Genomic DNA, 22,579 nt, shown 5'->3' with positions numbered 1-22,579 from the left:
CTGTGATTAACTGTGGAAGCTAATTTCTATCTATTAGTGATGAGGTTAAGCAAGGTGAAGTATCCAAAGAATTCCTGACTGATCTTGTAAAGAAGGGAACTCAAATGGCTTAGGGACAGTTAAATCAGGCTGCTCACTTGACAGAGAAGCAGAAACACACACAGGGACCTAGGTGCTCTCTTGTAGTTCATTACACTGGGGAGTCTAAGGTGTTAAGCTGACAAATGGAAAACAGTTTTTGTTACATTTGTGCTTCTAATGACAACCATTTGAGCTGGGCTACAGAAAGCTCAGTCTTAAAACTGAAATATTTTCTGCTGTCTTATAAAGGTGGAGGTCAAAATCCATTAACTTTCTCTTTATGGGTAATTGTTGGATGTTGAAGGACACTCCATAAAAAATGTATCTTCCAGAACATCAGATGGCATTGCTCCCAGCCATGCCAGCAGAAGTACAATACGTTAAGTCATTGCTAAATCCCTGCTCACTGAACCTAAAGTGATGACTTCCACATAAAATGTGTGGGATGCCTGATCAGGTGGGAGACATATGTAGTGATATTCAGTCCAAACATCATTAATCATAACACCTATCCAGCCTTCCTAAATAAATAGGGTGTTCTGTGGAATACATATGAGAGGCTTTCACAGATTTTGTTTTGGGACATATGAGCTTAGGACAGAACTGTTTGCATTCCATTGCCATAATAGATTTTGGTGGAAAAAAAACATTTTCTGGTCTGGTGAATAAAAATATGTTCAGGAATGAAAGTGCAGAGCTGAACAAAGCTGCAAGTTAGACTGATTACACTGATACACTTCTTGTGAAGGGAGCAACATTATTTGTGACAAGCATCGAGTCAAAACAGTCTTTTGACTTCCTCAGTAAGCACTCCGACCCTTCTTTTGACATGTGTGTGTTGCTTAGAGCTGAAAAGAGAGAGCAGATAGCCTCTTTAATCTAATAAATCCCTTCGTGTGAAATGAGTATTTTCATGCTGTACAAAGGAAGAAAAGCATCTCCACAGCAGAGAGATACGATCTTGCAAACACTGCTTTGCACTTGTAGCTGCTGGGTTGTGCAATGCAGAACTCCTTGGCCAACCAGTCCTGTGTGGGTTGGTGTTTATTTTCAGGGGGAGGAGTGATCTAACACAGATATCTTAGCAATCTAGGGCAGTGTTGCTGAGAAACTGATTACAACAGTGGTGCCTTCGTGACAAATGCTGTGTAAAAAGTTTCTAGGGCTCACCTTAAAGAATATCATTATAAATGAATGGAGATCAAACTGTTCTGAGTTGATAATTTGTTAAGGTGAAGGCAATAGAGTTACTTGTGTGGGCTGGACCATACAAAAGATTGATCTCTTCCTGCTTTGCAGTGTCCTGCCTTCTGTCAATGCTAGACACAAGTGCTCTTTATGTATGGTCCATTCACACATGTAAAGCATCCAAACCTTTGTCCCAAAGGTGGAAGCAAATGAAAGAGAACAAAGTGGCTGAGCTCAGCTAGGGAACATCTTTATGCACCTACATACAACAGCTGGAAGAATGTTTTAATCTCTCCTGAATGGTCTGCAATACAGAATACATAATTTTAATATGGAATTGGGACATCTTGTGGACCATTTTTACTGGAAGTACAGGCCACTTTGGTATTTCCTCTAATACATGGTAGAACCAAATGTCTTGGTAGTGTACCCTACTATGAGCTATGTATTAAAAACGTCTAATTCAATGTGGGTTTTTTAATGTTTTTAGATTTCAGAGGGTATTTTTACTCTCTTTCAAGTACTTAGCCCATTTTTCTCATGGGAAGCAACATAGCAGTTTTATTTGGAAACAGTTTCTAGATCCAGAAGTTACTTAAAGCATTTTCTCAGCCTAGAAAGTTTACTGAAGAGAAGAGGGCAAAGCAGTAGAATTGTAATTACAGTTGTGATTTTCAGGGATGTTATGGAAGCAATGGAATGTTTTATAAAGATTACCCTAAATTTCATGAATTGCAGTAGCTTTCCAGTGATATCTGTAAAGATACTACTGAGGGCAATAAATGTTTTGTCCTGTTTGATCTGAAGCTGCTTTTACAAGTTTGTCTTTTCTTAGGGGAGTTTGTATAGTCTTAGCAGCACTTGCACTGAGTCTGGAAATTTTGGCAAGGCTAACATCACAGGAGAAATAGAGTTTGCCTTAAAGTACAACTTCAGAGCTTGCATCTTGGAAATCTGCATCAAGGGATGCAAGAGCCTGGCTTATGGAGAGGAGAAGAGAAAAAAGTGTAACCCGTAAGTATTTTTGTAGAGAAGAAGGAACATAAGGAAAACATTCTGGTTTTTACAATACTGATGCATGTTCTGAGTGAAATGGATTTATGTATGATTGTATGCAATACTGGCACCTTCAGAACATCCAACATACACACCAACCCTTTGTACAGATGCACACTGCAAGACAAAGAGGTTTCATACCTGTTCCCGTTCCATTCTGACCATTTTCTGCTAGGAATTCTCTTTCCCTGCCTGTGAGCAGGCAGCTGTGGATGTGTGTTGCTGGTGAGTACCTTTTGGCCTCAGGAATAGCTGTTCAGTTTTTAATTCCTAAGTTGTGGCTGAAACGTGAGATGTCCTGTTTCTAATTCATCTGCTGACCCATTGTGGGTCACTGGGTGATTGCTATACTGCTTGGGTGCTTCCATCTTCTCTGATAACATTTCTTCCATCTTCTGGAAACATTTCAGCTGCTACAACATATTTTTAAAATCTAAAGCTGTTTAATAATTATGCACCATTTTAAGAGGAAGAAGTAGATATTTCTGTGCATAAAACATGCCACAGAAAATCTTGGTGGGATAATTAAGCCTTGGTGATTTCTCTGTTTATCACTAAACAGTTCTCTCTGACCATGCAGTAACCACTGACAGAAAATGACCAGGTAGAATCCCTGACTACCTGTTCTTGCCCCTGCTGTCTCACCATGTTTGATCATTTGAGGGCCCACGTTGGAATTGTGGACTTGCAGTCACCTTCACCTAGAAGGACAATAGATTTTGTGCAGATCTTCCAGAGAATATTTATAAAGACAAGCTTGGTGATGAGCTCTTCCTTGCTGGAAGAGCAGCCTGTGGAGAAGGGCTGTTTGGAGCACTTCAGAAGTGGGTCAAGGTCCTCTAAGTCCCCTGGTAATTAAGCCAGGCAAACAGTTGCAGGAAGCCTGAAAGGCAATGAGGGAAGTGCTGTGCAGTAATGTTCTCTATGGGTATATATTTATATATCTCTGTTGGTTTCCAAGCCAGATGAAAAAGTGCAGCACACTTATTTGACATGCTTGCTGAAAAGCAGGCTTTTAACTGATGTTAAAACCTGATTAATTATTTAGTTTATTTGCTGGTTTGAAGTCTGGCTGGCTATGTTTTAATTAAAATGATCTGGGCTCATAGAACAAGAGGCTAAATCTTCTAGTACCTGTATATTTTAAAAACTAGCTTTACCTATGGATCAATTTGGAAAAAATAGGGAATATGTGTAAGTTCTGCATTGATGATATGAGATACAGCTGATTTATTTGCCCAGTAAGTTAATCAAGAGGGTCTTTTAAAATTAGTTTAAATCATAATATCTGAAATATGTTTAAGTACAGTTAAAAATGTTTTGTATTGTGTAAACAGCTGCTCCTTTCCCTGACAGGCTAGAAGCACTCTCTATTGCTGAAATTCTTTAGTTTTGAAGCCATAACACAAGTACAGGCCAGTGAACTGATATTAAGGGAAATATTTAAGTATTAGTGTTTGCTTGACCTACACTTGAGAAACTTTGGGTATGAATCATTGGTGCTTGATATTGGTCCAACTCAGCTTCCAGAAATTTTTTTTGCCTGGTTTTTCTTGAATCAATGTCAGGGCAATTCTGAGCCCTTGAGACAATCTCGCATTTTTGTTCTAGTGGCTGTTAGAATAATTAGCATTTGTAAGACCTCTGAGTTATTCTGTATTGTTTACCTGATGTGAAGATGAGATTTTCTTCATGAATGTTGGGGTACAAGTAGCAGTGATTCTGAAGTTGATTGAGTTTACATTTTTCCTTTGAGCACATAATATGCTGTTTATTTTTATCATAAAGCTTTCACTACAACTGACAAGGTGACTTCTTTAGGGGACTGCTTTATCAGAGGCCAAGAGAATGACAAGAGGATTCCTATTCAGATCTTAATCCCTCCCCGACTACAATGGAATTGAAACACATTAGCTGGATGGTACACAAAGATAGCTGAATATCCACAAGGATATTGAGAAAATATATAAATAATATTTTGCCATTTTATTGCTTGGGAACTTCCAAAGTCAATAAAGTTGCTTAAGAATGAAGAAAAATCTCCTCTCATCTAATTGTTTTTTTTCATTTGATCCTCCCTGCTCCTTCTGATCACTTTCCATGTATCTTTATCTCCAAGGTATGTGAAGGTTTATTTACTTCCTGATAAGTCTCCTTGGAGCAAGAGGAAGACAGCTGTCAAAAAGAACACGGTGGATCCAGAGTTTGATGAGACTTTGAAGGTATGGTTTGCAATCCCATGCTGCTAAGTGTGCATTTCCATGGTACAATCCTGCATGTTCTGAACTGACCTGATGGGACAAATTTAGGAACCATTGAAAAGAATAAGTTTAAAAGTTATGGATTTTCAGTCTAAATAAGAGAGAGTTGCTTTTGGAGCTGCAACAGTAAATTGCAAACCATTAGAGAAGTCTGCCTTTGTCCAAGAAAGTACTTTTAGTGAATACCAGTATTGGTCTGATTTACCACGTGGCAAAAGCAAAGTGTCTTCCATAGATGCTTTTTCTTGTACATTCAGAAACTGAGTGTATTGGAGAACAGTTGGAATTTTACACAAATATCCTTTTCAAGTGATACCCCTTTGGTCAGTGCCCCTGGACGTGTCTCTCCATTCACATTTATCTGTGTCCCAGCTGAAATCCACCATCTCTCAACAATGTCTCCTTCCTTTTCCCTCTGCAGCTGATGCCAGGCTCTTTCTTTGTACTGTCTCATTTCAAACATTAATTATCCCAGTAGAGAAGAGTAGTTATGATTTCAACTCCTTAATGCCTTTCAGTATTGCTTCTTGCATCCTTGTTAGAATTGTGTATAGGAAACAGGAATCATTATTCTTACTTCCCAGACACCTCATTAAATACAAAGCTGAGTGCTGTCAGCCAGGAGAGCCTGCCTTAGTTTGGTTGTTCCCAGCTTTCCCAGCTCCACTTCTGTATTCAGGTCACTGTAAACCATTTTGGTGTGTGTGTGTGCTTTGGCAAGCTGCAGTAGGAACATAAGATGGTGAGTTCTTCAGTAATATATTGTCTTGGAAGAGATATGAGGCAAAGTTAGTGGAGAGGCAAACTTGTGTTGCTTCTTGAACTACACAAAAGTTTTAGTGTTACCCCCAACTCTTGGGGTGAGTGAACATCAAGAATCAATAGTGAGTGAAACAAGCAAAATGTTTGTAAAGACAATAGTTAAAGTTTGATAATAACATAAAAGGATTTTTGTAATGTATGTGATCCTTATACAGCCCAAAGCCCTGTCTGTAGTGTTTAAACTGGCAGAAAAAATGGCCAGAAGTTGAAATCACTGGTCCTAATTTTATAGTAGTTTTTCAAGGCCAGTCATGCAGAAGTGATTAAGCAGAGTGAGAGCCATGCCTGAGCTGGCTACATAAACTTTAAAGGTGTTCACTTAGAAATATTTAAAAATAGTTTAATTATTAGTTTATCCAAAGTAGCAGAAATGGTCAAAAGTGCATAGCACTGCTGCAGGTGAGCTCCAGCATGACACTGACATCCAACTGGGTGGGATTCAGCTGCAGGTTAAGGCACCTGCATTTGGAGGTAGCTGCATGTGTGAGGGCTGTGTGAGAGCTCTTGGGAGTCCCTGGAGCCCAGGGTGACTCAGGGTGATGAGCCACAGAGCCCACACCCAGCTTGTGATTCAGCAGCTTAAATATGGGTACTGATTTCCTTGCCTGTGCCATTGCCTCCAGCTTTCCATGCAGGTCACCTGTGGGCTGGGTTTGGCAGTCTCAGGGGGTGTATTAGATACCCAGCAGTGTCTCAAAGGGCTCTAACTATGTTTGGAGAGTGGATCAAGGATTTCATTAGTCATCAGATGAATTACTTCCTTGCCCCTGCTGACTGCTTTAAGTAGATGTCCACTGACCAGAATGGGAATTTAAGAACCATCCACATTCTGCTGGGAGTATAAACAGAAATATATATATGTATAAACATATATATGTATATAAATGAAGCACACAAACAAGAAACCCAAGAACCCAAACAAACCCAAAACCCACAACTCCCAAGACTCCTCCCAAACAAAAAAAGGAAACAAAAAAACCAAAACAAAAAACCCAAAAGACCAAACCCCAAAACCCCAGCAAAAATGGTCAAGAGTTATTTGAATTTATAATCCAAAACTTTAGCAAGGCAGGTCAAGGTATTCCTGGAATGTTGTTTCCTATTTGAATGAGCATTATTCAGCATGTATAATATATAGGTAGTTAGATTTTTTTCAGATTGCACAGCACAGTCAGACAACATGGCTCTGTCTGCATCCAGAGGCCTTCAGTCATGCTGTGACTGGGTTTCCTGGGAGCAGGTCATGAGCTTGGGCTGCATTCATCCTGTGCATTGCTCTGTAAATGGTGTTTGTCTTTCTAGTACAAGATTGAACACTCCCAGCTGAGAAGTCGGCAGCTTCAGATCTCTGTGTGGCATGCAGGAGCTCTCAAATACAGGGTGTTTTTGGGGGAAGTGTTGATTCCCCTGGCAGCATGGAATTTTGAAGAGGACTCGATGCAGTTTGACTGGTACCCACTCAAACCCAAGGTGATCCCAAGTTTTTGTGCTTAATTGTACCTTAAGAGCAAGATGTGGTGAAAGCTGTGAGAAAGATCACCCCTATGAGATCATTGAGGGGAAGGTGCTGTCAATCCAGCCCATTAGCAAGATGTGTTGGCAACACAACTAAGCTGTGAGAAAGATGTGAGAATAAGCTGTGAGAATGATTGCAGTAATGCAGACTCCTGTGTGTCCCTTTCTTCAGCTTGAGAAGCCTGAAGATCTTATCCAGTACAGTGCTGAACTCCTCGTGTCTGCAAGGCTGTCGGTACCAGCCCAGTGTCAGAACCTCCAGTCTGAAGGTATAAAATATTTTGGCATGCACAACTGCTTAACAGTTGCTCTATGATCCTAATGATTTAGTTGCTCAAGATCCTAATTAACAGATCCTCTAATGATCTTAGAGGTCTTTTCCAACATAAATGATTCTGTGAATTCCTTGGCTAGAAAAGAACTGACATCAATGAAGGACAGGCAAAGTGTCCATGTAATATTCCTGTATAGGTTTTTTAACAGCTACAGGCAAATGGTGCTTTGTGGTGTTTTATATCTTAGACTATTTAGAATCAAAAGATTTTCAAGCTTTTTATATTTGTTCTTTTTAATGCCAACAAAAGTCGTACATTATAATGGCAGCAGTATGTTGCATCCAGCTGTTTTCCAAACTTGTGCCTGTCATGATGTTACCAGTAGAGGTTATTCTGCAGTTGAAACAGCAGTTCTGCTGTCCAAGGGCAGAGACTGCCAATTTGGGGAAAATTTGGAAGGGAAGTATCTACAAGGATACCAGACCAGCACCCGTGGTCTCATCTTAGGGAAATTGTTTCACTTGAAAGGTGTTAGGTTCAAAATGTATAGTCAAGATTCAGTTTCTAGTAATGAAAACTTGTAAGGTACACTAAGAGCAAGCACGTGCTGCTGGAGTGAAACAAACACTTTGGGAGGGAGGGATAGGAAAACCTCCTTTTCCTTACCTCCCTAGACCTCAGTGAGGTGTACAGACATTCAGAGCTCCAGTAGTGCTCTCTGTGTCAGGACCACAGCAACAGGTAGAGACCAATAGGAATCTCTAATTAACTGTTTTGTTATTTTTGTTCCCTTTGCTTTCCAAATGACCCCAAAGTTACCAACTCTGTGTATTCTGTTGTTCTTCCCTATGCAGGCCTGTGTTTTTAGGTCTGCTCTGTGCCTTGAGCTGTGAGTGGAGCAGTACCACACCATGGCTTTGGCTTTCTCCACTGCTTCTGACTATTCCAGAGAAATGCTTCTGTGTGTACTGCCCTTTATTTGCTTTTCACAAACAACAGAAAGCTTTGTCTTTGGAACAGGGATCACAAAGCAGCCTGCTACTCACTGCTTGGTTTGCTTTGTGTGTGAATCATTCACTGTACAAACATTCAAATCTTTGAAATGTTCCTAGTCCAGCCTTATGACTCCTTATCTCAGTAGTGCCACTTAGGCATTCACCTGCTTGCTTTTAGCAGCATCTTAAGCTATGAGCTGAACTAACTGGGCATTTCATGTGATAAGTGCTCCTTTTTCAGGAAACAAAGACCAAGGAGTTCTCAACTGCCAGCTTCAGGTTATGATGTTTGGGGCCAAGAACTTGCCCATGCTGAGATCAGCTGGAATGTTGAACTCCTTTGTTAAAGGGTATGTCTGAGACCTAGCACTTCAAATAAAGACTGTCACATGTGTTCCATGCAAATGGACATATTAACATGTTTTCAGCAGGAGATTGGCATGGGAAAGTGGCATTGCCCACACTTTTAATCAGACTTCCTGGAAATGGTGACACTTGGGTGTCTGCAGAGCAGCAGCAGTTTGCAGGGTAGTGATGGGAAAAAAGGTGCAGATAAAGAGGCTGTTGTCACATTTGCACCTGTGCCTTTGCAGAATTAAGTATTGCTCTGGATACAGTTGAGAACTTTTATCCTCTTCTTGACATTTCCAAAGCAGAGGAACTGAATTTTTCTTCAGTGTGCTGAGTAGCTTGTATGTGGGATTGTTTTACTTCCTTGCTGTCAGGCATCAGATGCCACTGGAAGGATGATACTGGGGTAAACTTATATCTCACAAAGCCATTTCACCTGTTGTGGCCCCCACCTTTGGTGAAATGGGTGGGCATTTCATTTCCCAAAAGTTAGGTTTGAGGCGCTGTTGGGTAGCAGCCCGTGGAGCAAAGACTCCTTCAGCAGTCAGTGACAGCAGAGTCAAAGCAGACTACAAGAGCCTATTTGCACCTGCACTAAAGGCTGGCAGGAAAAGGTGCAGCTCCCAAAATCAACACAAGAGCACCATGTTCTTCTGCCTTTCACTAAGGCTGAACTTTTTTGCTATTTAGGGCAAGCCAACGGGCTCTAGTTAAGCCCTCTAACCTCTATTCGGTTATCAAAATGTTCTGTTTTCTGCTTGAGAAATCAGTAACCTTGCTGAACTCTTTTTTATTGGGGGGTGGGGGAAGTTGTCTTATCCTTCCAGGCCAAGCAGAGGTAAAGCAAAAGTCTCCTGTCCTGAAGAAAGAAGCCTGTCCACAGTGGAAACACTTGTTTGTCTTTGATGGTGTGACCCCAGCTCAGCTACAGCAATCATGTCTACACCTGACTGTCTGGCACAAGTCAATTTTCAGCTCAAGTGATCAATTCCTAGGAGGAGCCAAGCTTGGTGCAAGTAAGTTCTCTATCACTGAAAGTTGAATGTAATTTGGGGAAAAGTGCATTTAGTTTACATCCCAAGCTATAATAAATTACACTATGCTATTTATTACCTGCTTTCACATGCCTAGCATGCAGTCCCAGCCTCTGTCCTGAGCAACTTCAGTCCTGGGCTCTGATCATGCAAGAATTGATACAGGTGCTTCTCTTCAGGTCTGTGCAGAAAATCAAGTTTGTCAGTGAAATTTTCAGGAAAGCCATTTGTTAGCATGGTGATTTTTATGGGTCAGAGCCATGCTAAGACAAGCACAGAAATTGTGTGCTCTAACTCACACAGAGCTCTACACATTTCTAAAGACTTATTCATTTAGATGTTTTGTATGAATTGGCTTATTTTCAATAACTTCCCATCAAAAGGAAGCAAGAGAACTAATCATCTCATAGACTCAAACCTTGCTTATGTCTGTGCTTATTACTTTATATCCACAAATCAATCCAATCAATGAAATACAGGAGGTAACACTTTCTTCAAAGGGGCTATTGGATGTTTGAAGATTTGGGCTCTGCTCTAACCTAAGAGTGAGCTTTCCTTCTCAGGGCTGAGCAGTGTCTGTCTCTGCTCACTAAATAGGCCCTGTTTCACTGGTAGTTGAGCAGGGAAGCATTGTCCCCTGAAGGTTGCTCAAAATTGTTCTCCCAGTGAGTTAAGTGCCCTGGGTTTCAGTATTTGTAGAGGAGAGGGTCAAATGTTGTTTTGGTATCAGCATGCAGTTTACAGGAGTATTATCACTAGTGGTAGCTCAATGTCATGCAGGCTTCCTCGTGAAGTTGCTTTGCTTATCCTTATCCAAAAGCCAGCATTTGCCTTCCTACTAGAGCAGGGACTATCTGCTTGTAAGTGATCCAAGTCCTAAACATGGAATGAACTGAAGCAGGAGGCTTAGTGCCATTCTGCTATTATGAGCATGCACACTTGCTCTTCTGCTTTTAGTCATACAGCCAAAAACTTTTCCTCTGCTGCAGGTTGCACTCTTCAGAAAGTGCTCCCAGTTTAACAGGATGTAAATGAAAGTTCAAAAGTATAAATCCCCTTTATTGCAATTAGTGCCTCAGGAGCTACAGAACAGCTGAAATTACTGAAGTGGGTGAAAGGATTGGCCAGGAGTTGGGTAAGGCCAAGTGAAAAGTAACTCTGATTTTTCCTTTTGCTTTCTTGCAGAGGAATTCTTTGGCTCTATGGACCTTGCTGCTCAGGGAGTGCTCCAATGGCAGGAAGTGCTCCACAATCCAAACACATGGATGGACTTCACACTTGTACTGCATTCAAATAAGGAAAACTTTAAATCATGAGAGATTATCAGACAAAACCTTTCCTTTCTGATGTCCGATGTTTTAAACTGAAGTGGTACATACACTTCAGTTCTGGAAAAAGTACACTGCAATAGCACCTCTTCCAGTTTTTTTGGGAATAGAATTATGTATTTGAACGTGTGTGACATTCTGAATGTTTTATTTCTTCAAAAGTTAAGGCTTTAGCCTGTGTCTCTAGCTGGAGTGTAAGGATAATATAGTTTCTTGAGGAGTGACAGCCTCAGTTTGAGATGCTGTCAAAGCAGCAGCAGCCAGACAATGTGCAGCTTTCCATTTCCAGGCCTAGCAGAACTGTTACTATTTTATTTAAATCACAACTCGGTCTACTTCTGAAAAAAATAACTGTTACAACAAGAAAGTTACGTTGTTTCACTCTGATGTTTTAGCCACAGAATGCAAAACCAGCTTATCTTTGTCTGCTTGCTGCAAATGGGTGATGCTAATGCCTCTGTGCTTCAGCATTAACCACACTGCCACTTTATTTCACGTGATCCTAAAAAGCTTTGGCCTGTGGCCACGTCTCTCAAGTGTGTGCTATAGCCTGGTGCTTAGAAAGTTAAATGTATTAATTCCCTGTCAGTAGCAGGGTGGGACTACAGCCAATGGAATAAGGGTGGGTGTAACAAGTCCCTTCTTATCAGCTGCCACTGTAAGACAGAATTAACAACCCTGAGCCGTAGGGTGTACAGCACATGACAAAAGTTTAGCTAAGTTTATCATTTCTTCATGTGCACAAGCTTAGGGCCAAACTCCTGGGTCAGTTTGCCTTGCCTTGGGTGTAGCTTTACAGTCAGCAGGAACTTCTGGTGTACAACTGTAACTTGTGTTGCTGTGTTATACTTTTAGTCCTTACTTTAAGTATTCACCCTTCCTTTCTTGGTCAGTGTGGTTTTTAAGGATTTGAGATTTAAAACCACAGGGACTCATAAGCTAAGCTCAGGATCTAAAAGAGCAGAAGCACAACTTCAAAATGCACCCCACACAAGAAACGCTCCACTCCATCGCCTTTGTTACTTTGCAGATCTTTTATTTAGACGGTTGCTGCTGCAAATAAAAAAACCCCACACAAGATTCAACTCAAGTATAACGCAGCATAGATATTGTAAATGAAGAGGTGACAACATACTGTATCTCACTTTCTAACAGATTTTCAAGGAAAAAAGGGGAGAGTGGGGGAAGGATGGTCACAGAAATGCTCTCTACTAGAGAGAATACAACTGTGATATAAACAAGCAGTCCCTTCATCTTTGGAGTCTGAAACTTTAAATCAAACATTTAAAAAAATTAGAAAATTTGTTAGAAAAATAGGTGCAGTAAAATTGTATATATTGGATCATGTGTACATATAACAGTTTTCATTAAGTAAAAAAAATGATCTTTACAAATAATGCTTTATAGTAAATAATCAGCTGCACTGTATCAGACTACAGTCTTGCTTAGGCATTTTTACAGATGCAAGTCTTATTAAATCTGAAAAGTAACAAAATATACAGAGCAAAACTATTTCCCTTTAGCTAGTACTGCAATTCACATATTGCATGTTTTATATATATATTTATAAATACTACACTACAACTAATCAGTAATGAAGCTGGAATGCAAACACAGTGGTGTTGTAGAGTCCAGGAGTATTTGCTACTTGTTACATGAAGAGGGTATCATTGTCCCTATGTCACTTCTGAACCATCACTGCACCATTTCTCCAGTTGAGAACAGCAACTAGAAAATATCTAATTTCTACACGAAGGAGTTCTGAGGTGTTGACAGTTCTTTTGTGTGTGGGGGGCAGGGAAGGGGGAACATGGGCATCAAGACCAAGGAAAAAGCAGGATTTACAAGCACCTGTGCGTGGATGTACAACACACATACAGGTGCTTGAAAATCCTCAGTTCCACAGCCTGTCTTCTCATCTGTTACACTTTACATGGTAGCTAATAATACAAAGACATATGGCACAAAATTCACCCACAGATGCTTATCTTTTAGACCAGGCTGAATCCAGCACCTGCACAGGACACACATCTTTAAATAAAAGCATGGCCTGTTAAAATTTGTCTTGCTTAAAGAGAGATGTGACATAAGGCCTTTTGGCACTAAGTAAAGGCATGAGCAAGTTACCAGGATCTGTGGTACAATAAGTTTTAAACTATACCAAATTTCACAGAAGGTTCAGAAAAAAGGGGAGATTCAAACACCTCTGGGTTTAGAGAACATTGGTTAAGAGTCATACAGTGACCTCTCCTCAGAGAAAAAAAAAAACAAACCAAAAAACCAATACAACAAAAACCCCAAAACAAGAACACAGCATTAAGATCTGCCTTTCCCACAGTCCTGTCTTCTTTGTACGAGCATCTTTACATTGCCTCGAACTCATCAATTCTCTGCTTGGTGTTGCCCTGCCGGATCTGCCGCAGCGTCTTGTACTTGTCCCGTCCCTGGCGCATGTTCTCCGAGTGGATGATGTCATTTTGGGTCCTCTTGTCCTCGTGCCGAGCCTGGGCCAGCTCATCTGTCAGTGCCTGCAGTACACAGAACAATAAATGCAGGTTATTGTGAGAAGCTCTCAGCTCCTGTCAGTCCTGCTCTCTTGGGAGAGCTGACAGTTGTTAATGCTTGGACAGAAGAGTGATGTGGATATGACCTGGCCTTTCCAAAACAATTATGGATGATTTAAGCAATCTCAAAGCTTGAGCAATGAGAGTAATTTTTATATACCTTGCCTTTATTTCAAACTTCCTATAGGAAATGTGAACAAAGAGAAACTGTCGTGCTCTGTATGTTTAACCAAGTGGTGAAGTGACCTGTTGTGCAGGGCTGTTTCATTCCTCTGCCTCCTCCCAGCAGTGCCTTACCCTCAGCTGGCTCTGCACACGTGCATTCTTCTCCGCCTCGGTGATGCGCTTCTCCTCGTTGCGGTCGTTCCTGATGCCCTCGCTGGAGAACTCGGCGCTGTAGGCAGAGTACTCAGAGCCCTCATCGTGCAGGTTGTCATGGACGTGGTAATTCACTGGCTCGTAGACTGGGGGTGGGGGTGGAGGTGGAGCAGTCATTACCAGGTGTAACTCCTCCTTGGTCTTTACCAGATCCTCCTGGGCTTCCCTGGCCTTTGGGGAAAGAGTGGAAAATATTTTAAATGCATTTCTTGCTTTAAATCAGCTTAATGAACACTTAAATGCTTATCTTCCTAGTTTTTCCCATCTACTATGAAAAGCAAGAGAGAACGAAATGTCTGCAGCTCATGGTACTCCATTATTAGAGAACTTTTTTTTTGCTAGGGATGCTATCATCATCAGCCACTGTGTAATGTGCAGGGAGTCTGAACAAATAATATTCTTCCCATAAAACAACCTAGGAAAAAGTTCTATGGGAAGCTACAGTTATTGTCATTCTGCTCTCCATTTGAAGAGCTGTAGGCTGGAGACACACTGGTTCCACACAGCAAGAATTTGGGAATCTAATTTGGCATTTTTAGTGCAATTACACACCAGGCAGTCACCTCCCCTGCTGCTGCAGTGGTTCTGCCCTCCCGTGTGTCTTACAGTGCCCTGGGAGCACCAGCACTCTGAGACTTGTGTGGTTTCAGTGCAGCAGTTTATTAAACTCTCCTGATCCAGGGACCAGGAAGCCACCAACAACAGCACGTGCCCCTCAAAACAGACATCTGCAGTGTGGCTGCTTTTGCAGCATCTTCTCTTGACTGATGTAATGTTTTCAGACATTTTATCATTACATCATTTATTCATGTGCCCCTCTTCTCCAAGGCTCCAAGACAATTATCACAATTTTAGGTTTTATACAGGTTTTCATTCTGACTTTTGACTGAAGGGTTGTCGGAAAGGTGGTTTTGCAGACATTGCACATTCATGACAAGTTTGGTCCTTTTCACTGCTGAACAGATGTTTGCTTCCACATGTTTGAGAAGTCACACCAGGCTAAGAACCACAGTATGCTCTGCTTAAGCACAGAACTTTAGAGCAACTGGTAAAGCAGATACTCACTCTGATTTGCCACTCTTCAACCTCACTCTCTTTACGCTTCCTTGCCTCTTCAAGAAGTGCTATCTTGGCTGTATACTCTGCAAGCTCTGTAGCCTGTTGAATAATAAAATGGGAATTACAGGGACTCTTAGAAACAACACCAACCCAACCAAAAACCAAACACAATAAAAATACTGTTAATTCTCATAGAGACTAAACAGGAAAACGAAGAACTAAAAATTAGATTGCTTATGATAGAAACCAGTGCCACAATGACAGCCCAGTACCTCACTGCACTGTTTTTCCCTGGACATGATGGCTTTGCCTTACTCAAGGGCACAGTAATATGCTTGTGTATCTTCTTCTCAAAATAACTGAGTCTTACCAGCTGTTCCTGGCTCTTTATCTGGTCCATAGTTTGTCTCTCCAGCTCTTCCTTGGCCTGCAGAGCTGCCAAACGTTCAGCTTCCAGGCGTTCTGCCTCCTCCTGGGCCCGTTTCCTCTCCTCTTCCAGCTGAATGGCTCTTTGGATCTGATCTGACAGCTCTGCAAAGAGACAGATCAATGTGGTTAGTCCAAAAGTCTGCTCAAAGCTAAGGAACTTCAGCCTCTTAGGTAACTGCAGAAGTCATGACAGGACTTTATTTCAGCTGGCAATATTCACTGTGCTCCTCAAAGTAATTATTTGCATAATACACCAAGTAACTGGATTCAGAAGTAGTCAGATGCACATTGTAATTAAATCTTCTGCAAGATGTTTGCACTGAAGTCTGTAACACTTCATGTAACTGTGTTACTTCTGTAACACTGACATGACTCTGCTGCTGTTGACAGTTTGCTGCATGGACCAGATGTCATTGCCTCCAATGTGTTCTTCTGTGCATTAACACAGAAGCTTCCATTTCACTGGAAAGATTTGTTCCCAAAGTACTTTTCTGTTAGGAGTCAGTAAAAAGTACTTGAGGGCTGAACTCTTGCTCACTGCTGGAAGAGGCTGTGCTACTTAAATCCTCCTGGCAACAGGGCAAAACAGAGTTCCTGCCCTTTAGTTTCCAAATAAAATCTGCAGATTTTATGCTACTTTCATCCTTTGGATGCACATTAGTACATTTAGCTGTATTGGCAGACAGACATTAGTAAGTCTTGCCAAGCCATCCCAGTGTCATCAGATTTAGGCAAGGCATGGGCAACAACCCATACACCCTCTCTGTGGAGCACAATACATGGTCAGCCAGGACATACTTTACCTTTCTCTGCTTTCTGAGTCTTCACTTCATACTCTTGTAGCCTCACCAGCAGCTCCTCCTTCTCCCTCAGCATTTGTTCTTTCTCCCTCTCAATTGTCTCTCTCCTCTTCTTTTCATCTTCTAGTTGTTTCCTGTTAGAAACACATTTCATGCTGGAAGCTCACTTTCAGACCCAAGCTACTGCCAGACAAGAAAGCTGGCTGGGAACCTCTCCAGGCAGCTCAATGGGAAAGTGGCTGCCACGAAACAGAAGCCGAAAGACAGAAATAGGCTGTTCCTTCAACTCTTTAGAATTTTTGCTCTGTTTAAGATACAAATGCTTTTATGAAATGAGGTATTTTTGTTGGTTGGCACAGAAATTTAGAATACCAAGTAGCTGCTAGACCCAGAGAGGAAAAGACTTGTAGAGGCAGAAGAGGTGTAACTTTGTTACTTCTGTCATATGGAAAGTTAAGGAGGCATGAAAACAACAGGACTGAGAGAACAGAGACAAACAATCCACAAGTTCAGGAGAAAAGCAGCATGATTTCTTGAATCATAAGCAACCTGCAGCCAGTGGTAGAATTGCTATTCCTTTTTCCTTGCCTGTAAGAGATCTCCCAGTTCCTTCTCTATTTACAGAGTACACATATGTGCTCCCTGTGAAGGCTTCTCCCTACTCCCAAACATCCCATGGCCCAGCCCATAAATCAGATGCCAACATTCCAGAGTCAGGAAAACCCTTCTCTAGGTGCACACCATCACACCAGAGCCTGCTGTGCCTTTACTTGCACATTTTCTTGCAGCTCCTGAGGCTGCAGCCAGGACAGCTGCCTGTGTGGGCACAGGGCCAAGCAGGAAGGGTAAAACAGTCCCACTGCAGGACACCCCAAGTCCCTGCCCATACTCCAGAGCTCCAGGGCCACATGTGCTCTCCCTGAGCCTGGGATGGCTCAGAGCCTCGCCCATGGATGCAGCTGCTTGCTGAACCCTGGCACCAGGGTGCCATTTACTTCTGCCATGCCACACCAGCTGCCTGTATCCAAGCCCACCTTTCCAGTTGTTTCTGGTGCTTCTCCTCCCGGGCCTGGGCCTTCATCTGCTGCACCTCGATGGTGTCGGGCTTCCTGCGCCGCATGTACAGCTCGTGGTTGCCCATGCAGAGCTGCAGGATCCTCTTGTTAATTCTCAGTCGAGGGGCATAAAACACAAAGTCCTAGGAGAGAGACACCACAGTCAGTTTCTTCCAAACACCCTTTCTCCTCCAAGCTAACTGCAGACAGAACATCTTGTCACTAATTTAATTCTAATCCAGACATAAATGCAAGACCATTTAAACACAGCAGCAGGGACTGCAAATATCATCTGAAGCCAAAACTATTGTGATTTATATTCTCCATTTAAAGTCTACATAGAATGTGCAAGTTACTCTTCTAGATAAAGCATCTTTTAGAGAAAATCCCAGATAGATGAAGCCTCATTTAAATGGAGATTGTTAGATGTTGCAAAAGGTTCTGGGTTGGCAGGTAAACATCTGGGCAACACATAGACCTCTAGTGTTGAGTAGTTTTTCAGCTTGCAGTTTTGTGACTGAAAGACAAAGCATAACTACATATTTGTAGAATTTCTCAATCTATCTGAATCAACATTCAAGGCCCTGCGTGTTTTTTCAGATAATTTCTTATTATTTTATATTAATAAGAATAATTAATATCTTATTATTTCTTTCAATATAATTCTTGTCCATTCCATGGCATTTCCTAGTTAAGCTGATCTAGGCTGTTAGAAGAGTGTCAAATGAAAACTAATTTTTTAACCACCAGCCACATGGGTTATTTGGAATATCAGATTGCAGGCAGTGTCAAAACAAATTATATTCTAAAATTTCTAGTTCAGTAAAAAGGACACTCCCAAATTTCTTATTACCTGTCCTATAATCAGACTTTTACAGAAACTATAAATTAGACTAGATCTTCTAGAAGAAATTCAGCTAAGGAAAGGATACAGAGGGCCCAAGTTCACTACCTTCCTGATAATTTTTCTGAGTCTACAACCACACACATCTACAACACAGTCTAAACTTACACAGTGGATAAACATACTTGTGCTTTTTCTGTGTACTACATGGATAGTGGGCAAGCTGCCACATTACCACCATAAACCAGTGCCCATTCCTTGGAATTACTCTCCTATGGATTGCCTCACTCTTAGCAAGAGATGGAACCAGGAATGGAAGCAGTGACCATGTTTTTAATTGCCTGAGCTCAGAAGCACAACTGTGGCTATCTCTGGGAAAACTAGAAGTCACACTAAGCAATTAAAAGCTCCCTAAGTGGCATTAAGATGAATATGCTGGCAAAGACTGATTTTCTCCAATGTATTTCCCTAATGCACACTGGCTGCAGAAGTGGCAGTCAGGGCAGTGTGCTGTGCTCTCCCACTAAATCCTGCTGGAGCCATTCCGAGGCTCACAGGTTTGATCCTGATAATTGTGACTGTAAGCTGCTCATCCACCCTCCTACTTCTGACAAGTAACTGTAAAAACAAACAGTTTCTGTACATTGTGATGAACAGGTCCTGTGCTTAGGCAAAGCTCACTTCCATGGAAGTAAATACTGATGGTATGGATAATGCTTGCATTTGTCATTTAAGGCCATAATCAAGGGACACAACACTCAAATACAAATATAAAAAAATTCCTTTCTTTCCTCATCCCCAGCCTACCCCAGATCTCACACAACTGGGAGAATTGCACCTCGGTATTTTAAAGATAATATGCTGAAGATCTTGGAGTATATGGACAGATAAAGCCCAAAAATTAAAAAGCTTATCCTGGGCAAGGTGCCACAGGACTCTGCCCTTTACATTACTGTAAATTTAAACTCATATATAGAATCCTCCAAATTAAAAGAGACCTTCCAACCTACAACTTGAGTGGACTGAGTATTTTGCTGTAGTTACGATGCCTGCCTCCTTTTTAAATGGAGACACAAGCAAACAAAAAGACCCAGACAACTTCCTGAATACTCAAAATTAGTGCCCAGGTAAATTCTTATTTTAGGCATAGCTTTAAACATACCATCAGCCAGAGGGAAATAACAATTGACAGGGAAGGAGGAAACATAACTGAGGTTTTCAATGCTAACACCTTTCTGTACCAGCCTTTTGCAAGCCTTCCATTTCAAACTCAGATTTACTCTTTGGGGAGTGGGTAGCAAGCTGTGATCTGTGTTTTGTAATTATGTACAACACATGCAAGAGGCTCTTCTATTGAGAAAAGCATGCCTGACAGACCAGCTTTCTGTCTCTGGGGAGTTCTGTTGTTTTCACTAACAGCATTACAGAAAAAAGCTCCTCTCCCCCAGGTTCTTATGTGGAGGAGGGAAGAAATCCCTGCAGCACAGTGCATTAGTATCCTTTAAATTACTGGGAGGATCTTTTGCTGTTAGAGATATTTATAAGCCATCATCCTTTGCCAAAGCCAGGCTGCTTATTATTTCTCTGGGCTGCACTTATCCACCAAGGCCAAGTACTGGGGTGGGGGAAGAGCAGAGGAGATCTTTCTCAACTACTCCAATAATTTCGCAAGACTGACAGAATGACATCCACCCATACCAGTTATTCCACCTCATTATGTTCTCAACAGGTCAAAGTAAGTTTCTAGTTCCTCACTAAAATAACTCTGAAAACATACTTTTAAGTATTGAAAAGCAACATTCACAGGTAGCTATATTTCAGCTCTCCACCAAAGTCATATCCCTGAAATTTACCTTGGTGTTCAAGAAAGTCAATGAACACCACATTTTACTCTGTCAGAAGTGTGGAAGTGGGCAGTGATGGATGGGAAGCCATATATATCCATGTGGTTTTGCAGTAGCATTTGAACTACTTCCATAATTTTTTAATGTTTGGGTATTTTTAAATGAAAAAACAAAAATAAAATTTACCTATCCGCTTGCATGCACTGAAAGATATGCAGAGAGGACTCACAGAACTAGCAAACTAGCAAAGAATTTCAAATTTGAGCATGAAGTTACCCAGTTTGCCACAAAAAGGACTCTGCACTTGTAAAATCCTTATCTTTTTCCACATTAGCTATCACTATCAGCCCTTCATTTATGCTGCAGAGAAAAAACAGCAGTTCTAAAATACACTCTAAATACAAATACTTATTTTGCATCTAGAATATCTGTGGCTTTCTCCTCTCCCAAGACTACTTTATTTTGAGATGAAACAGTATCAGTTGTTCATATCCAGGAGTCCCTTCTAGAAATACTTACTGGTGCCTTCTTGTCAATAGGCTTTATAACAAACTTCTTGTCATTGAAAGAGATGTTTCTGATTTCGCTCCAGGGGAACCCAATCTTCGGGGTTAGTCTGGAAAGAAAAAAATCTTGTTTTAAGGGATGATGCAATAAACATTTTTCCCCCATAGTGCTTCCAACACACGGATTTGGTGGGATGCAATGCTTCACAAAGTTTTCCCAAAAGAGAGAAGACAGTAATTGAATCAGAATACCACAGGGAGTAGGAAAAGAAGCCCAGTAACCTCTCTTACTGGTCTCTTCTCATTCTCATCAGCCATGCTACTGACCTTTGGCTATGTAAATAGGAATGGACTCTACTGAAGCCACATGCTCAGCTGCTTTTAAGCTTATTTCTTTTACCTCTGGTCCCAAAATCCACAGCATGCAGACTTTATGTGCAGTGCTTCCCTGCACAGGCTCTCGCACGTCATGGGAGGCATGAGCCAAAGTAACTGAGCTGCTCCCCACACCTTAGAGCACCCACAGGCAAAGCTACCCTGCTGTGTTACAGCTAGCCCAGTCACCTCCATGCTGCCTTCTCTCTGAAGTGCTGGGCAGGCACCATTGGTAGGAGAAGATTTATTTTCTTTTGTTTCACAGAATGGGTCATGTTGGAAGGGACCACAGTGGATCATCTGGTCCAACCTCCCTGCTCTAACAGGGTCATTCCAGAGCACATGGCACAGGATTGCATCCTGAACACCTCCAGTCAGGGAGACTCTACAGCCTCTCTGGGCAACCTGTTCCAGTGCATGGTCACCTGAACAGTAAAGGAGATCTTCCTCACACTCAGGTGGAATTTCCTGTGCATTAGAGCCTGCTCCTTGCCCCATTGCTCAGCAGCACTGAGAGAAGCCTGGCTCCATCCTCTTGACACCCTCCCTTCAGATATCTCCTCCCCTAGATTACAGGCAAGGTTGGTAACAAAGGCCCTGTTCTTTCCTTCCATACAAACTGCTCTTTGAGCCCATCCCATGAGTCACCAAGCGGAACTTCACTCGCTGCTCATGCAATGAGCTGTGCCACGTGGCTCCCACTTGTGAAAAGCTCCCCTATGAAGCAAAGGGCAGGATTCAGACTTCCAGCTCTTCCTCACTGCTGAGGAGTCTAGGTCTGCTGATTTGTTTGAAATTTTTCTATATGACTCACTAAACACTTGATATTTTCTTCTGCCTTAATTTCTCCAGTCTTGCATATAAAAAGTTTGTCATGAGACCAAATGTTTCTGAGCCATTCCAATACTTCACCTTCACACACCTGATCAGCTCTGCAGCAAGTTCTAACATCACAAGGACTTGTGCATGTGACTATAATAAAGTCCTTTAATTAGCCCAACCAAATCTTTTTTTTAATATTTAATATCACATTATTATTCTTCTCTTAGCAAGGGATGGTATATTCTCTAGAGATAGCTGTTTATGATTAAGAATTGTAATAATTGTGTCTTACATAAAAAATAATGATTGAAGAAAAAAAGAGCAATCTTGGGAGGAATTTCCCTCATTGTGAAAGAGATAGAAAGCTACAACATCAAAAGATTTTGCTGGGTCCAAGCACAAAAAAACTCTTGCTTCATTTAAATTCAGACATCAAGAATAAAATTCACCCTCTTCAGAACTATCCACTCCCTAACCTCCAAGCTCAACTGCAAGATTATGCAACAGTGTGTGTGTGTGTGTGTGTAACATTAAGAACTGTAAAGAAAATGATTTGATTAGACTAAGATTAACTAATTACTCCAGCCTCCATCACATTAGTACAAGTGCTTAAATCCTAGATAATACAGTATGACAGACAACTAAAATAATTCACTCATTAGTAAGTTCTACTGCAGATTTTCCCTTTAATGCAGGGGAAAAAAAGCTTGAATATACCCAGAAACAGGACATTGACATGCACTGCAGTATAGAGGCTCACACACCTACAGCACAGCCTCATTTTCCTCGTGTTACACTCCAACAATGAAATCTCTGCTTCTTCATCTTTGCCCTCAGTGCCCAAACTTTGCACCTACAAACCAGAGGTGCCATACACATTACTATTTTTCTAGTCCCCGCATCTGTTGGAAAGACTTAATTATATAGTGGCAAGAGTTACAGCAGAAATAAGCAGTTTATTCCAGCACCGTATTTGTTTTGCAAATGCTCTCGATAG

At 41.4% G+C, this 22,579-nt stretch overlaps 2 protein-coding genes across 3 annotated transcripts in view; one reads left to right on the top strand and one right to left on the bottom strand.

Annotated features, from left to right (window-relative positions):
* SYTL3 (synaptotagmin like 3) overlaps positions 1 to 11,031 on the top strand; it is a 29,630-nt gene extending 18,599 nt beyond the window's left edge. The window contains 7 exon segments of the mRNA XM_036380639.1: positions 2,105 to 2,283; positions 4,445 to 4,547; positions 6,711 to 6,878; positions 7,096 to 7,192; positions 8,435 to 8,543; positions 9,355 to 9,560; positions 10,764 to 11,031. Of these exon segments, the coding sequence (XP_036236532.1) occupies positions 2,105 to 2,283; positions 4,445 to 4,547; positions 6,711 to 6,878; positions 7,096 to 7,192; positions 8,435 to 8,543; positions 9,355 to 9,560; positions 10,764 to 10,894 (993 nt within the window). The 3' untranslated portion in view covers positions 10,895 to 11,031.
* An 890-nt stretch (positions 11,032 to 11,921) lies between these two features.
* The window catches only part of EZR (ezrin), a 37,212-nt gene continuing 26,554 nt past the window's right edge, over positions 11,922 to 22,579 (bottom strand). For both annotated transcript variants that reach the window (XM_036381096.1, XM_036381097.1), the window contains 7 exons: positions 20,399 to 20,495; positions 17,171 to 17,334; positions 16,140 to 16,270; positions 15,278 to 15,438; positions 14,914 to 15,006; positions 13,768 to 14,019; positions 11,922 to 13,434 (listed from right to left, as the gene is read on the bottom strand). In XM_036381096.1, the coding sequence (XP_036236989.1) occupies positions 13,270 to 13,434; positions 13,768 to 14,019; positions 14,914 to 15,006; positions 15,278 to 15,438; positions 16,140 to 16,270; positions 17,171 to 17,334; positions 20,399 to 20,495 (1,063 nt within the window). In that variant the 3' untranslated portion in view covers positions 11,922 to 13,269. The remainder of the gene's footprint in view (positions 13,435 to 13,767; positions 14,020 to 14,913; positions 15,007 to 15,277; positions 15,439 to 16,139; positions 16,271 to 17,170; positions 17,335 to 20,398; positions 20,496 to 22,579) is intronic.

Source organism: Molothrus ater, chromosome 3 (genome assembly GCF_012460135.2).
Source record: "Molothrus ater isolate BHLD 08-10-18 breed brown headed cowbird chromosome 3, BPBGC_Mater_1.1, whole genome shotgun sequence".
NCBI lineage: Eukaryota > Metazoa > Chordata > Aves > Passeriformes > Icteridae > Molothrus > Molothrus ater.
This window is presented reverse-complemented; position numbering and strand designations above follow the sequence as displayed.